General features: G+C 54.0%; 1 protein-coding gene across 5 annotated transcripts in view; it reads right to left on the reverse strand.

Annotated features, from left to right (window-relative positions):
* The window catches only part of LOC144488160 (calpain-1 catalytic subunit-like), a 63,590-nt gene extending 47,700 nt beyond the window's left edge, over positions 1–15,890 (reverse strand). The window contains exons 1-3 of one of the 5 annotated variants that reach the window (XM_078206186.1): positions 15,668–15,890; positions 3,306–3,585; positions 2,031–2,100 (exon numbers count right to left, since the gene is read on the reverse strand). In XM_078206186.1, the coding sequence (XP_078062312.1) occupies positions 2,031–2,100; positions 3,306–3,545 (310 nt within the window). In that variant the 5' untranslated portion in view covers positions 3,546–3,585; positions 15,668–15,890. The remainder of the gene's footprint in view (positions 1–2,030; positions 2,101–3,305; positions 3,586–15,667) is intronic. The other 4 variants (XM_078206185.1, XM_078206184.1, XM_078206183.1 and 1 more) reach the window with 4 other exon arrangements.
* Between the last annotated feature and the right edge of the window lie 2,023 nt (positions 15,891–17,913).

A 17,913-nucleotide genomic window follows, 5' to 3' on the forward strand; every position in this document is an offset into this window, starting at 1 on the left:
TGAAGGGAAGTCACTGGCTGCAGAGAACGAGACGAGTTTGGCTTCGTGCCCAAGCTCCCCTGGCGTCGTGCCATCTGAAATCTGCTCCGACAACTCTCCACAAATGCGGAGGGGCGAGAGGGACAAAAGAGAGGCGGAGGCAAGAGGAGGCAGCAAGCCTCGGCCCACCAAGGAGGTGAAAGCGAGGACAGAGGGATAAAACGGCCGTGTTTTTTGTTACGTTCGTTGACGGGACGTGGGCATCGCTGGCGGTGCATTTATTACCCACCTTTCGCCACCTCTGAGTCAATCAGCAACTCACAACGGGCAAAGAGATGGACCGCCCCGCAGGAGGTGCTGGAAAACCACAGAATAGGAGGCCATTCGGCCCACTGATTCCGCACAGATTGCCCGAGCGAGCAATTCTTGAATCACCCTGGTGACGGTGAGAGTGAGCCGCCATCTTGAATCACCCTGGTGACGGTGAGAGTGAGCCGCCATCTTGAATCACACTTCAGTCAGTAAGAGTGAGCCGCCATCTTGAATCACCCTGGTGACGGTGAGAATTAGCTGCCATCTTGAATCGCCCTGGTGACGGTGAGAGTGAGCTGCCATCTTGAATCACCCTGGTGACGGTGAGAGTGAGCTGCCATCTTGAATCACCCTGATGACGGTGAAAGTGAACCGCCATCTTAAATCACACTTCAGTCAGTAAGAGTGAGCCGCCATCTTGAATCACCCTGGTGACGGTGAGAGTTAGCTGCCATCTTAAATCACCCTGGTGACAGTGAGAGTGAGCAGCCATCTTGAATCGCACTTCAGTCAGAGTGAGCCACCATCTTGAATCACCCTGGTGACAGTGAGAGTGAGCCACCATCTTGAATCACCCTGGTGATGGTGAGAGTGAGCTGCCATCTTGAATCACCCAGGTGACGGTGAGAGTGAGCCGCCATCTTGAATCACACTGGTGATGGTGAAAGTGAGCCGCCATCTTGAATCACCCTGGTGACGGTGAAAGTGAGCCACCATCTTGATTCGCCCTGGTGACGGTGAAAGTGAGCCGCCATCTTGATTCGCCCTGGTGACGGTGAGAGTGAGCTGCCATCTTGAATCACCCTGGTGATGGTGAGAGTGAGCCGCCATCTTGAATCACCCTGGTGACGGTGAGAGTGAGCCGCCATCTTGAATCACCCTGGTGACGGTGAGAGTGAGCCGCCATCTTGATTCGCCCTGGTGACGGTGAGAGTGAGCCGCCATCTTGAATCATTCTGGTGACGGTGAGAGGGAGCCGCCTTCCTAATTTACAACTACGTGCCTGGCTGGGCCATTTCAGAGGGGCAGTTAAAAGTCAACCCTGCGAGTTTGGAGTCACACGTAGGCCAGACCGGGTAAGGAAGGCAGATTTCCTTCCCTAAAGGGAGTAAGGAGCCTGGAGTGGTTTCTTTATGACAATCCAGTTGTTTAATGGCCGCCATTTCTGAGACTAGCCTTTTTAACTCCAGAATTATCGCGGCTCCTAATGTCTGGGGTGGGCGTGGCAGTTTCTGAGTGCAAGGTCAAAGGTCAGAGCAGGAATGAGGGAGGTCAGAACTGGAGTGGGGAGAGGTGGGGGCGGGTGCTGGGGTTAAAATGGCGAGTGTAGGCAGCTGAGCGTCATGTTGTGGACGACGTGGCAATGGTCAGTGTCGCAATCCCCAAAACCGGGTCCCAATATGGAGGAGACCAGCCCAGTGAGTTCTAGAAGATCCCACAGAGGAACCAGACCCTCGAGAGTCCCAATACCCCTTCAAGCCCGACCCAGTGCCACGCAAGGAGAAGATGCGGCCGGTGATGGGACGACCCCAGCCATTGCGTCAAGGATCTTTGACCTCCTTCCGAGCCATTGGGACCTTGGGTTAATGTCTGACCTCACTGAGAAATGGACCAAAGAGTTGTCCCCGACTATGGACGCAAACCCAGTTGTTAAAACCAGACCTGCTGCATCAGAGAGGGGAGCAAAGGCAACTAGACTAACAGCCGGTAGAAAGGGAGAGAGTCAGAACAAACCTTACCCAAACCTCCCTGACAGATGTCAGTGCGAGTCGCTCCATCCAGTATGAACTGGGGGTTGGCACATATGTCCTACAGGCACAAAAACAGGCTGTTATTATCGGCACAGGTAACAGAACTATTCTCCACAAGGGTCCTTCAACAAACTTTTCCTCAGTCCCACACTGGCAGCCAATTATAATGTCCCTCAGTCGCACACTCGCTGCCCTGCTCACACTCACTGCCCTGTTCACACTCACTGCCCCGCTCACACCCGCTGCCCTGTTCACACCCACTGCCCCGCTCACACCCGCTGCCCCACTCACACTCGCTGCCCTGTTCACACTCGCTGCCCCGCTCACACTCGCTGCCCTGCTCACACTCGCTGCCCTGCTCACACTCGCTGCCCCGCTCACACCCGCTGCCCCGCTCACACCCGCTGCCCTGCTCACACTCACGGCCCTGTTCACACTTGCTGCCCCGCTCACACTCACTGCCCTGCTCACACTCGCTGCCCTGCTCACACTCGCTGCCCCGCTCACACCCGCTGCCCTGTTCACACTCGGTGCCCTGCTCACACTCGCTCCCCTGTTCACATTCGCTGCCCAGCTCACACTCGCTCCCCTGTTCACATTCGCTGCCCAGCTCACACTCGCTGCCCCACTCACACCCGCTGCCCCACTCACACTCGCTGCCCTGGTCACACCCGCTGCCCCGCTCACACCCGCTGCCCCGCTCACACCCGCTGCCCCGCTCACACCCGCTGCCCCACTCACACTCGCTGCCCTGGTCACACCCGCTGCCCCGCTCACACCCGCTGACCTGCTCACACCCGCTGCCCTGCTCACACTCGCTGCCCTGCTCACACTCACTGCCCTGCTCACACTCACTGCCCTGCTCACACTCACTGCCCCGCTCACACCCGCTGCCCTGTTCACACTCACCGCCCCGCTCACACTCGCTGCCCCGCTCACACTCGCCGCCCCACTCACACTCACCGCCTCGCTCACACTCGCTGCCCCGCTCACACTCGCTGCCCCGCTCACACTCGCCGCCCCGCTCACACTCACTGCCCTGCTCACTCTCGCCGCCCCGCTCACAGCCCTGCTCACACTCGCCGCCCCGCTCACACTCACCGCCCCGCTCACACTCGCCGCCCCGTTCACACTCGCCACCCTGCTCACACTCGCCGCCCCGTTCACACTCGCCGCCCCGCTCACACCCACCCCCCCGCTCATATTCGCCACCCCGCTCACACTCGCCGCCCCGCTCACACTCGCCGCCCCGCTCACACTTACCTTCGGCCTTTTCCACTTGATTCCGTAGGTTTTTGAGGATTGAGGGCCCAGTTCCTTGTATCCGATGACTGAGGGGCCCACGGGGAAATACGGATCCTCGAACAGGAAGCCCCGGTCCAGGCAGTCGGCCCGAAGATTCTCGTAGTCCTGCCCCAGGTACTTGAAGGCCTGATCATGGTTGCCGGCCCCCAGCTGCTTCTGCCTTTGTTTGTAGACTCGGGCCGCCATCCCAGAATACATCCTGCGCGGCCTGGACTATCCGATCAGCCAAAGGATTTGCCTAAAACACAGGGAGATGCGGGCAGAACGTCCGGTGAGAAACACAGTAGCCCCGTGGAGCACAGATACTGAGAGCAATTCACCCGAATCAGACCTCGGAGCGGTGACTATTCAGACATTCGACACGGGGAGAGAGCGAGAGAGAGAGAGAGAGAGGGCGACTCAGTGTTAACAGGAAGGAGAGTTGCCATAAATGTGTGGTTTTCTGGTCAGTCGGATTTAGAAACAGAGATAGGAGCAGGAGGAGGCCATTCGGCCCTTCGGGCCTGCTCCCCCATTCATCACCATCACGGCTGATCGTCCAACTCGATAGCCTAATCCTGCTTTCTCCCCGTAAGCTTTGACCCCGTTCGCCCCCAAATGCTATATCCAGCCGCCTCTTGATTTGAGGAGTGGGTGCGTCAGTGTTGGGGGTCCCAACTTCCAACACTTTACATCGATGATTTGGATGCAGGGACTGAGGGTACGGCTTAAAGTTAAAGCTTATTTATTAGTCGCAAGTATGGCTTACATTAACGCTGCAATGAAGTTACTGTGAAAATCCCCCTAGTCGCCACACTCCTGTTCGGGTAACACTCAGGGAGAATTTAGCGCCCTAACCAGCACGTCTGTGGGAGGAAACTGGAGCACCCGGAGGAAACCCACGCAGACACGGGGAGAACGTGCAAACTCCGCACAGACAGTGACCCGAGCCGGGAATCGAACCCGGGTCCCTGGCGCTGTGAGGCAGCAGTGCTAACCCACTGTGCCACCGCGCCGCCCTTATAAATAGTTTATTCATTAATCACAAGTAGGCTTACATTAACACTGCAATGAAGTTACTGTGAAAATCCCCTAGTCGCCACACTCCTGTTCGGGGGTAACACTGAGGAAGAATTTAGCACCCTAACCAGCACGCCTTTCGGACTGTGGGAGGAAACCGGAGCACCCGGAGGAAACTGTGATGACTTCGGCCAGGCTGATGAGGTTGGCTTGCTGGAGTATGAACTGCCTGATCAGTCCTAACTGATGGTTAAATCAGGGAGCCTCATGCTCCCTATTTAAAGCAGGTGTGTCAGACTCTCAGCCTGCATTCAGCAGGGAGCAACTGGAGAGCCGGCTGTGTCCAGACGTATGGTGTAAATAAAGTAACTTGGTGACGGGACTTTCACTTCTGTGGAGTTATTACAGAAACCCACGCAGACACGGGGAGAATGTGCAGACTCCGCACAGACAGTGACCCAAGCCGGGAATCGAACCCGGGTCCCTGCCGCTGTGAGGCAGCAGTGCTAACCCACTGTGGCTGTTAAATCTGGTGACAACACAAAGATAGGGAGGACAGCATGTGGTGAAGTGGACTTAAGGAGGCTACGAATGGGGCTGCGGGGCGGCCCAGTGGGCAGGGGCATTGGTGAGATCAGATCTGGAGTATTGTGTACAGGGGGCATTGGCGAGTCCACATCTGGAGTATTGTGTACAGGGGGCATTGGCGAGTCCACATCTGAAGTATTGTGTACAGGGGGCATTGGCGAGTCCACATCTGGAGTATTGTGTACAGGGGGCATTGGCGAGGCCACATCTGGAGTATTGTGTACAGGGGCATTGGCGAGGCCACATCTGGAGTATTGTGTACAGGGGCATTGGCAAGTCCACATCTGGAGTATTGTGTACAGGGGCATTGGCAAGTCCACATCTGGAGTATTGTGTACAGGGGGCATTGGCGAGTCCACATCTGGAGTATTGTGTACAGGGGCATTGCCGAGGGCACATCTGGAGTATTGTGTACAGGGGCATTGGCGAGTCCACATCTGGAGTATTGTGTACAGGGGGCATTGGCGAGTCCACATCTGGAGTATTGTGTACAGGGGCATTGCTGAGGGCGCATCTGGAGTATTGTGTACAGGGGGCATTGGCGAGGCCACATCTGGAGTATTGTGTACAGGGGCATTGGCGAGTCCACATCTGGAGTATTGTGTACAGGGGCATTGGCGAGTCCACATCTGGAGTATTGTGGACAGGGGGCATTGGCAAGTCCACATCTGGAGTATTGTGTACAGGGGCATTGCTGAGGGCGCATCTGGAGTATTGTGTGCAGGGATGTTGGTGAGACCACATCTGGAGTATTGTGTACAGGGGCATTGCCGAGGGCACATCTGGAGTATTGTGTACAGGGGCATTGGCGAGTCCACATCTGGAGTATTGTGTACAGGGGGCATTGGCGCATCCACATCTGGAGTATTGTGTACAGGGGGCATTGGCGAGTCCACATCTGGAGTATTGTGTACAGGGGGCATGGCGAGTCCACATCTGGAGTATTGTGTACAGGGGCATTGCTGAGGGCACATCTGGAGTATTGTGTACAGGGGGCATTGGCGAGTCCACATCTGGAGTATTGTGTACAGGGGGCATTGGCGAGTCCACATCTGGAGTATTGTGTACAGGGGGCATTGGCGAGTCCACATCTGGAGTATTGTGTACAGGGGGCATTGGCGAGTCCACATCTGGAGTATTGTGTACAGGGGCATTGCTGAGGGCACATCTGGAGTATTGTGTACAGGGGGCATTGGCGAGTCCACATCTGGAGTATTGTGTACGGGGGGCATTGGCGAGTCCACATCTGGAGTATTGTGTACAGGGGGCATTGGCGAGTCCACATCTGGAGTATTGTGTACAGGGGGCATTGGCGAGGCCACATCTGGAGTATTGTGTACAGGGGGCATTGGCGCATCCACATCTGGAGCATTGTGTACAGGGGGCATTGGAGAGTCCACATCTGGAGTATTGTGTACAGGGGGCATTGGCGAGGCCACATCTGGAGTATTGTGTACAGGGGGCATTGGCGCATCCACATCTGGAGTATTGTGTACAGGGGGCATTGGCGAGTCCACATCTGGAGTATTGTGTACAGGGGGCATTGGCGAGTCCACATCTGGAGTATTGTGTACAGGGGGCATTGGCGAGTCCACATCTGGAGTATTGTGTACAGGGGGCATTGGCGAGTCCACATCTGGAGTATTGTGTGCAGGGACGTTGGTGAGACCACATCTGGAGTATTGTGTACAGGGGGCATTGGCGAGTCCACATCTGGAGTATTGTGTACAGGGGCATTGGCGAGTCCACATCTGGAGTATTGTGTACAGGGGCATTGGCGAGTCCACATCTGGAGTATTGTGTGCAGGGACGTTGGCGAGTCCACATCTGGAGTATTGTGTGCAGGGACGTTGGCGAGTCCACATCTGGAGTATTGTGTATAGGGGCATTGGCGAGGCCACATCTGGAGTATTGTGTACAGGGGGCATTGGCGAGTCCACATCTGGAGTATTGTGTACAGGGGCATTGGCGAGTCCACATCTGGAGTATTGTGTACAGGGGCATTGGCGAGTCCACATCTGGAGTATTGTGTGCAGGGACGTTGGCGAGTCCACATCTGGAGTATTGTGTGCAGGGACGTTGGCGAGTCCACATCTGGAGTATTGTGTACAGGGGGCATTGGCGAGTCCACATCTGGAGTATTGTGTACAGGGGCATTGGCGAGTCCACATCTGGAGTATTGTGTGCAGGGACGTTGGTGAGACCACACCTGGAGTATTGTGTGCAGGGGCATTGGCGAGGGCACATCTGGAGTATTGTGTACAGGGGGCATTGGCGAGACCACATCTGGAGTATTGTGTACAGGGGCATTGCCGAGGGCACATCTGGAGTATTGTGTACAGGGGGCATTGGCGAGGGCACATCTGGAGTATTGTGTACAGGGCGCATTGGCGAGTCCACATCTGGAGTATTGTGTACAGGGGGCATTGGCGAGGGCACATCTGGAGTATTGTGTACAGGGACGTTGGCGAGACCACATCTGGAGTATTGTATAGTTTGCCCGTCTCCTTATTGAAGGAAAGATGTCAGTGTGTTGGAAATAGTGAAGGTTTCCCAGACCAGCACCAGGAATGGGCGGGTTGTCTGATGAGGAAAGGATGGGGATTTGTATCCGCTGGAGTTTGGAAGATTAAGAGGCGGCTCGATCGAAACATTGATCTTTTTGAATGGGGGAAACAGGCTCGAGGGGCTGAATGGCCTCACTCCTGCTCCTAATTCCTGTGTTTAATGTCACCACTTGTGGTGTAACTGTCCGGAGTGGGCAGAGCGTGACGTGGACGCGGGGCCCACGGGAGGTTCAGGGAGTCCCTGTTACTGCGAACTTCCTTTGGATTCCAATCGCCGGCCTAATCTGACAGGCACAGGTCGAAGCTACTTCCTCTCGCCTCTCCCAAGACTTGGCAATCCCACCAGGAACCCAGCAGCCCTATCACATCACCACTGTGTCCCTTCACTCCACGCAAATAAACCCCCCCCCCCCCCCCCCCCCTCAGGCCAAGTGGGAAGACTGAAAGTGGGAGGAAGAGGCAGAGGAAGAGGCAGTGTCATAGTGACCTTGGCGTGGTTTGAAATTTAATAAGTCCATTAGGATTCTGACATTGTGTAATGCACCCAGCTGAATAAACTATTACTGATTTATTACTGTCATGAACTGGCTTACATTAACACCGCAATGAAGTTACTGTACTGTACAGGGTAAGGATCGCTCACTGTGTAACTGTACAGAGTCACTGTTTATTCAGCAGGGTAAGGATCACTCACTGTGTAACTGTACACACTGTTTATTCAGCAGGGTAAGGATCGCTCACTGTGTAACTGTACAGAGTCACTGTTTATTCAGCAGGGTAAGGATCACTCACAGTGTAACTGTACAGAGTCACTGTTTATTCAGCAGGGTAAGGATCACTCACAGTGTAACTGTACAGAGTCACTGTTTATTCAGCAGGGCAAGGATCACTCACTGTGTAACTGTACAGAGTCACTGTTTATTCAGCAGGGTAAGGATCACTCACTGTGTAACTGTACACACTGTTTATTCAGCAGGGTAAGGATCGCTCACTGTGTAACTGTACAGAGTCACTGTTTATTCAGCAGGGCAAGGATCACTCACTGTGTAACTGTACAGAGTCACTGTTTATTCAGCAGGGTAAGGATCACTCACAGTGTAACTGTACAGAGTCACTGTTTATTCAGCAGGGTAAGGATCACTCACTGTGTAACTGTACAGAGTCACTGTTTATTCAGCAGGGCAAGGATCACTCACTGTGTAATTGTACAGAGTCACTGTTTATTCAGCAGGGAAAGGATCACTCACTGTGTAACTGTACAGAGTCACTGTTTATTCAGCAGGGTAAGGATCACTCACTGTGTAACTGTACAGAGTCACTGTTTATTCAGCAGGGTAAGGATCACTCACTGTGTCACTGTACAGAGTCACTGTTTAGTCAGCAAGGTAAGGACTGCTTACAGTAAACATGAAGGTGAACATTAGTAATTATATACCACTGCAATAGACGCAGTTCAGAGAAAGTTGATACGATTCATTCCTGGCATGGGGCGTGTGTCTGATGAGGACCGGTTAGACAGGTTGGATCCTGCACCCATTCCCAATGGGAAGAACGGGAAGTGATCGCGTTGGAACACAAGAGGCCAGAACGTTCCCACTGCTCACGCCAGCGGGATCTTCCCGTCCTGTCTACAACGCACCCCAGCCCCGCCGTGTCTTCCCTGGCAACTTGAGGCGGGGTCAGAATAGGAGGTCCGTGGCAGCAGGCCCAAAAGCACCCCCCCCCCCCCCCCCTCCCCACCACGCACCTTCTCCCAGTCCCAGGAAGACACCACGTGGGGGCCAGAGAGTCCCACCCACAATCCCGACACTGGATAGCGCCAGGGTAATTCCTCTCGTGGGAGAGACTGCAACCAGGCCCCTTCGGCCCTCCAAGCCTGTGCCAATCATGTTGTCCTATCCACACCAGCCGCCTGTATCCCTCTATTCCCCGTCTGTTCATGCGCCTATCCAGATAAGTCTTAAATATGTCACTAATGTCACTGTCCCGACCCCCTCACTTGGCAGCGCGTTCCAGGCCCCCACCACCCTCTGTGTAAAAAAACTTCCCCCCGCACATCTCCACTGACCCTTCCCCCCCTTACCCTGAACTTGTGCCCCCCTTGTAATTGGCATTTCTGCCCTGGGAAAGACTGTTCACCCTATCTATACCCCTCATAATTGTGTAAACCTCCATCCGGTCGCCCCTCAGCCTCCGTCTTTCCATGGAGAACAATCCCAGTTTATTCAATCTCTCCTCAGAGCTAATACCATAAGACATAGGAGCAGAATGAGGCCACTCGGCCCATCGAGTCTGCTCCGCCATAAATCCTCCAGACCAGCGCAACATCCTGGCGAACCTCTTTCTAAACTCTCTCCAAGGCCCCTCCACGTCCTTCTGGTTGCGCGGCGACCAGCATTGGACGCAGTATGTGGCTTAATTCACGTTTTATACATCAGGAACCTATCTACATAATTTTATGTAGATAGGTTCCTGATCAATAAGGGGGTCAGGGGGTTATGGGGAAAAGGCGGGAGAATGGGGGATCAGAAAAATATCAGCCATGATTGAATGGCGGAGCAGACTCGATGGGCCGAGTGGCCTCATTCTGCTCCTATGTCTTATCGTCTTGTAGTCTTATACTCGATGCCCCATCCAATGAAGTAAAGTTTATTTATTAGTGTCACAAGTAGGCTGACATTAACACCGCAATGAAGTTACTGTGAAAATCCCCTAGTCGCCCACACTCCGGCGCCTGTTCGGGTAACACTGAGGGAGAATTTAGCGCGGCCAATGTAACCTAACCAGCACGTCTTTCGGACTGTGGGAGGAAACCGGAGCACCCGGAGGAAACCCACGCAGACACGGTGGAGAGAACGTGCAGACTCCGCACAGACGGTGACCCAAGCCGGGAATCAAACCCGGGTCCCTGGCGCTGTGAGGCAGCGGTGCTAACCCACTGTGCCACCGTGCCACCCCTAACTTTGAGACGGAGATAGAACATACATAGAACAGTACAGCACAGAACAGGCCCTTCGGCCCACGATGTTGTGCCGAGCTTTATCTGAAACCAAGATCAAGCTATCCCACTCCCTATCATCCTGGTGTGCTCCGTGTGCCTATCCAATAACCGCTTAAATGTTCCTAAAGTGTCTGACTCCACTATCACTGCAGGCAGTCCATTCCACACCCCAACCACTCTCTGCGTGAAGAACCTACCTCTGACATCCTTCCTGTATCTCCCACCACGAACCCTATAGTCATTGAGGAGGAATTTGTTCTATCTGAGATGGCAAGTCTGGGGGACTCTCTCCCACCGCCCCAGAGAGGGCCAGGAATTGATCAGAGGAAGAGCGTTGATCGCGGAGGGGGTTTGGACAGACGGGAAAGTGAAGTCTATGCCATCACTAGATCGGCCACGATCTCACTGAAGACTGGAAGGACCGGATGGCCCCGCTCCCTAGAGTCTAAAGCGAGTGCTTAACACTCCTGCTACTATTGAAAGGATTCCAGTGAAGTGAAGATCTTCATTAGTGAGATGGTTCCTGGGCAAAGTTCCAAACATTTTACCGCGCACTGTGATTTGTGGTTCCGTCTCACTGGGCAGAGAGGAGTCCAGTTCAGGACTAATTCAGACAAGTGCATGTCTCCCAGATTTACATCCTCTGGTATGCGCTGACTCAACAGATCGCCAATGCCTCCAGGGGACGGGAGGACTGCAGAGAGTTAGAAATTTTTCTATTCATTCGTGGTTCATGGGCGTCGCCGGCCGGGCCCAGCATTTATTGCCCATCCCTAGTTGCCCCTTGGAGGGCAGTTGAGAGTCAACCACATTGGCTGTGGCTCTGGAGTCGCATGTAGGCCAGACCGGGGTAAGGACTTCATAGAAATCATAGAAACCCTACAGTGCAGAAGGAGGCCATTCGGCCCATCAAGTCTGCACCGACCACAATCCCACGCAGGCCCTACCCCCACATATTTACCCGCTAATCCCTCTAACCTATGCATCTCAGGACTCTAAGGGGCAATTTTTAACCTGGCCAATCGACCTAACCCGCACATCTTTGGAAGGAAACCGGAGCACCCGGAGGAAACCCACGCAGACGCGAGGAGAATGTGCAAACTCCACACAGACAATGACCCGAGCCGGGAATCGAACCTGGGACCCTGGAGCTGTAGTGCTAACCACTGTGCTACCGTGCCGCCCCGCAGATTTCCGTCCCTAAAGGGAACCAGATGGGTTTTTCCCACAATGGGTCATCAGTAGAAACATAGAAAAACTACAGCACAAAACAGGCCCTTCGGCCCACAAGTTGTGCCGAACACATCCCTACCTTCTAGACCTACCTATAACCCTCCATCCTATTAAGCTCCATGTACTCATCCAGGAGTCTCTTAAAAGACCCTATTGAGTTTGCCTCCACCACCACTGACGGCAGCCGATTCCACTCGCCCTCCACCGTCTGTGAGAAAAACTTACCCCTAACATCTCCCCTGTGGCTCTATCCCCCAGCACCTTAAACCTGTGTCCTCTCGTAGCAGACATTTCCACCCTGGGAAAAAGCCTCTGAGAGTCCACCCGATCTATGCCTCTCAACATCTTATACACCTCTATTAGGTCTCCTCTCATCCTTCGTCTCTCCAAGGAGAAAAGACCAACCCCCTCAGCCTATCCTCATAAGGCATGCCACTCAATCCAGGCAACATCCTTGTAAATCTCCTCTGCACCCTTTCAATCTTTTCCACATCCTTCCTGTAATGAGGCGACCAGAACTGAGCACAGTACTCCAAGTGGGGTCTGACGAGGGTCTTATATAGCTGCATCATTATCCCCGGACTCCTAAACTCAATCCCCCGATTGATAAAGGCCAGCACACCATACGCCTTCTTAACCACCTCCTCCACCTGCGGGGCCGATTTTAGAGTCCTATGGACCCGGACCCCAAGGTCCTTCTGATCCTCTACAGTACTAAGAGTCTTTCCCTTTATACTGTACTCCTTCATCCCATTTGACCTGCCAAAATGGACCACGACGCATTTATCTGGGTTGAAGTCCATCTGCCACTTAATTCCAGATATTTTTTTATTGAATTCAAATTCCACCATCTGCCGTGGCGGGATTCAAACACGGGTCCCTCAGAACATCGGGGCGGTACGGTGGGTTAGCACCGCTGCCTCACAGCGCCAGGGACCCGGGTTCGATTCCCGGCTTGGGTCACTGTCTGTGCGGAGTCTGCACGTTCTCCCCGTGTCTGCGTGGGTTTCCTCCGGGTGCTCCGGTTTCCTCCCACAGTCCAAAGATGTGTGGATTAGGTGGATTGGCCGTGCTAAATTGCCCTTTAGTGTCAGGGGGACTAGCTAGGGTAAATACGTGGGGTTGCGGGGATAGGGCCTGGGTGGGATTGTGGTCGGTGCGGACTCGATGGGCCGAGTGGCCTCCTCCTGCACTGTAGGGATTCTACGATTAGCTGAGTTTGTGGATTAATAGTCTAGCGATAATACCACAAGGCCAGAACCTCCCCGGATTAGTTAGAATTCTGACAGACCCTCTCACCCTGATATGAAACATTAAGGTCAGACAGGTTCTGAGGAGGGGAGTGGGAGGGAGTGGGAGGGAGTGGGAGGGAACGGGCTTACCTTTGGCCCCAATGTCGCCTCCCTTAGGTTGGTGGGGAATCAGTCAGAATCCCCGCTGCTGACACTACACAGTGAAGGCTGCTGGGAAACTAGCCACCTCTTGGCCGAACGGAGGAACAGGTTTGGAGGGCTGAATGGCCTCCCCACCGCGCCCCCTCCGGTTCCCCTGCTCTTTAAATGCGTCTGTCTGGACTTTGGGGAAGACAGCACTAGTATTATCTGCGCTGCCCCCCTCAGTCTGATCTTCAGCCATCACTCGCTCGCTACTCAGAAAGAGAGAGAGAGAGAATGAGACAGAGAGAGAGAGACAGAGAGAGAGACAGAGCGAGAGAGAGACAGAGAGAGAGAGGGACAGAGAGAGAGAGAGGGACAGAGAGAGAGAGAGAGGGACAGAGGGACAGAGAGAGGGACAGAGAGAGAGAGAGGGACAGAGAGAGAGAGAGAGGGACAGAGAGGCTGTTTGGTTAAAGCGGGTGAATGAGGCTGCACTCATAGTGGAGGTACTGACGGATTCTCTCAGTGCGTGGGGGGGTAGGGAGGGACACCCTCCCCCCCAGGGGTCCCCCTGTAAATACTGACACACTCCCCCGGGGACCCCCTGTAAAGACTGACACACTCCCCCCGGGACCCCCCTGTAAATACTGACACACTCCCCCCGGGAACCCCCCTGTAAATACTGACACACTCCCCCCTGGGGACCCCCTGTAAATACTGACACACTCCCCCCGGAGACCCCCTGTAAATACTGACACACTCCCCCGGAGACCCCCCTGTAAATACTGACACACTCCCCCCGGGGGACCCCCCCTGTAAATACTGACACACTCCCCCGGGGACCCCCTGTAAATACTGACACACTCCCCCCGGGGACCCCCTGTAAATACTGACACACTCCCCCACCCCCCCTTCAAGGACCCACCTCTTGCACACCTACATCTTCCCCTTCTCTGTCCCCCCCTCCCCAGTAAGAAAACAATCCCAAATTTCTGTTGTGAGTTTGGAATAACCCTGTAGCTGAACGAGTTGGATGTTTTTTGATCTGGTGGCCTGTTACTGTGGATTGGAGGGAGGGAGGGAGGGAGGGAGGGAGGAAGGGAGGAAGGGGGGAGAAGGGGGTCAGATCACTTGGGAGAGTTATTTTTTTTTTTACCCCCTGTTCTCCCTACCACCCTAGAAACACGAGCTCTCCATTCTTTCTCTCTCTCCTTCTCCAGCCTTTTACTAATCCTCCTTCCTGGCCTCTCCCCTGGTTCCCCCCCCCCCCCCCCCTCCTCCCTCCCCCGCCCCCGCAATTCCTGCTCCTATAAAAATGTTCCTCTCCTCCCCTGCAATGTTCCTGCCTCCTGACCCTCCTCCTTATCCTGCTGCTGCCCATGCTTGGATATGGAGACAGATTTCAGCCCCAGAGTTGCTCACACAGCAGACAGACACACACAGCAAGACACAGGCACACACACACCAAGACACAGACACACACACACCAAGACACAGAGACACACAGCGCAGAGTTACTCACACAACAGACAGACACAGCAAGACACAGGCACACACACACCAAGACACAGACAGACACACACACCAAGACACAGACACACACACACCAAGACACAGGCACACACACACCAAGACACAGACACACACACACCAAGACACAGACACACACACACCAAGACACAGACACACACACACCAAGACACAGAGACACACAGCGCAGAGTTACTCACACAACAGACAGACACAGCAAGACACAGGCACACACACACCAAGACACAGACACACACACACACCAAGACACAGACAGACACACACACCAAGACACAGACACACACACACCAAGACACAGAGACACACACACCAAGACACAGACACACACACACACCAAGACACAGACAGACACACACACCAAGACACAGACACACACACACCAAGACACAGAGACACACACACCAAGACACAGACACACACACACACCAAGACACAGACACACACACACACCAAGACACAGAGACACACAGCCCAGAGTTACTCACACAACAGACAGACACACACAGCAAGACACAGACACACACACACCAAGACACACACACACACACACCAAGACACACACAGCAAGACACACACAGCAAGACACACACACACAGCGCAGAGTTACTCACACAGACAGACAGACACACACAGAGACACACACAGACAGACAGAAATAGACAGAGCGCAGAGTTGCTCACACAGACACACACAGAGACAGACACACACAGAGAGAGTTGCTCTCTCCCACACACAGAGACAGAAACACACAGACAGACACACACACGGGCAAACACACACACACACAGACAGACAGACACAGACAGAAATAGACACAGCGCAGAGTTGCTCACACAGACACACAGAGACAGACACACCCACAGACAGACACACACAGAGTTGTTCTCTCCCACACACAGAGACAGACAGCGCAGAGTTGCTATCTCTCTCTCTCTCTCAGTCTCAGTCTCTCCGCAATGTTGCTATTGAAATGTTGCCATGTTTTGGTCACTGTCTGAAACTTACATCAATTTCACTCACCGATTTCCTGCAGCTCCAGCCTGTCCTCCTACTCCAAAGTGTCTCTCCCTCACTCCCTCCTCCTCCTCCTCCTCCTCTCTCTCTGGTCGTCTCCCTTAGCTCCGATCTCCTCTGGGTCTCTTTCTCCTTCTCTCTCTCTCTCTTGCTCTTTTCTGTCCTGCAGCCCAGGGGCGCGCCTCCGCCACTCCCAGGGAGGCGCGCACACTGCGCAATACACCGTGCGCGTTCACGACTCAACCCCCCCGCCATAAACCCGAGACCAGAGATAGTGGGTGGGTGGAATATCACTGAACACAGAGATAACAGCAACTCAACCTAATTCAGCTCCAACCCAATAACCAGTCCTCATTAACCAACTCCAACCCAATAACCAGCCCTCACTAACCTGCTCCAACCCAATAACCAGCCCTCACTAACCAACTCCAACCCAATAACCAGCCCTCACTAACCTGCTCCAACCCAATAACCAGTCCTCACTAACCTGCTCCAACCCAATAACCAGCCCTCACTAACCTGCTCCAACCCAATAACCAGCCCTCACTAACCAACTCCAACCCAATAACCAGCCCTCACTAACCTGCTCCAACCCAATAACCAGTCCTCACTAACCTGCTCCAACCCAATAACCAGCCCTCACTAACCTGCTCCAACCCAATAACCAGCCCTCACTAACCAACTCCAACCCAATAACTAGCCCTCACTAACCAACTCCAACCCAATAACCAGCCCTCACTAACGAACTCCAACCCAATAACCAGTCCTCACTAACCAACTCCAACCCAATAACCAGCCCTCACTAACGAACTCCAACCCAATAACCAGCCCTCACTAACCAACTCCAACCCAATAACCAGCCCTCACTAACCTGCTCCAACCCAATAACCAGTCCTCACTAACCTGCTCCAACCCAATAACCAGTCCTCACTAACCTGCTCCAACCCAATAACCAGTCCTCACTAACCTGCTCCAACCCAATAACCAGTCCTCACTAAACTGCTCCAACCCAATAACCAGCCCTCACTAACCTGCTCCAACCCAATAACCAGTCCTCACTAACCTGCTCCAACCCAATAACCAGCCCTCACTAACTCAGCTCCAACCCAATAACCAGCCCACACTAACTCAGCTCCAACCCAATAACCAGCCCTCACTAACTCAGCTCCAACCCAATAACCAGTCCTCACTAACCTGCTCCAACCCAATAACCAGCCCTCACTAACACAGCTCCAACCCATAACCAAGGGTGCCACAGCGGGTTAGCACTGCTGCCTCAGGATGTCAGGGACCAGGGTTCGATTCCCGGCTTGGGTCGCTGTCTGTGCGGAGTCTGCACGTTCTCCCCATGTCTGCATCGGTTTATTCCGGGTGTCCAGTTTCCTCCCACAGTCCAAAAGATGAGCAGGTTGGGTGGATTGGCCATGCTAAATTGCCCCTTAGTGTCCAAAGATGTGCAGGTTAGGGGGAATGCACTGTAGGGGACCAATGATGCAATAACCAGGTTCAACTCAACCCATAACTGGGGTTATGTAAATATCTGTAAATACTGACAAACTCCCCGGGGACCCCCGACAACCCCGAAACCACCCCCCCCCCCCCCCACTCCAACCACATCCAGACGCTTTCTCGCACTGGTTCAATGAAACTACACACGAGGTGTTCCAGACTCCGCTCTGAAATATCACACCTTGCATTCTTCTTCCAAATGACGGGTCCTCTCGACTATCTTCATTCACCAAGAATCCACCTCCAGGCTTTCAAACTCTCCTCATGCTCGTTTGCTAAGATTTCCGTCTGCCGATCTCCCGAGGGGTGGGGGGGGGGTGAGGGGTGGGGGGGGGGGGGTGCGGGGGGTGATTTGAGTGATCCCTCACCCGCTCTGCCCGTTAAAGAAAAAACCCACGCCAACCTTTTCATCAGGCCTCTCACAGAACAAGGTGGGGTGGTGAACAACCCTTTCTGAAGCAGGACCCTGCCTGGTACTGCCCACATCTGCCCGGGAGTGTTGACGGCACCTCCGGTTTTCACACCGGCTTTGACAGCGCAGCGCTCCCTCAGTTACTGGCACCGGGGAATGCCGGCCTGGATTAGGGAGCAGAAGAACCTGGATTGGGGCCTGAAGCTGTGACCACCAGACTCGGAGGAGGAAATTCTGTCAAGCCACATAAACGACCTAGTTCCTGAATCTCAACATTGAGAATCACACAGCCTGGTGACGAGGTCCAGGCAAACCC

Source organism: Mustelus asterias, unplaced genomic scaffold (genome assembly GCF_964213995.1).
Source record: "Mustelus asterias unplaced genomic scaffold, sMusAst1.hap1.1 HAP1_SCAFFOLD_1342, whole genome shotgun sequence".
Classification (NCBI taxonomy): domain Eukaryota; kingdom Metazoa; phylum Chordata; class Chondrichthyes; order Carcharhiniformes; family Triakidae; genus Mustelus; species Mustelus asterias.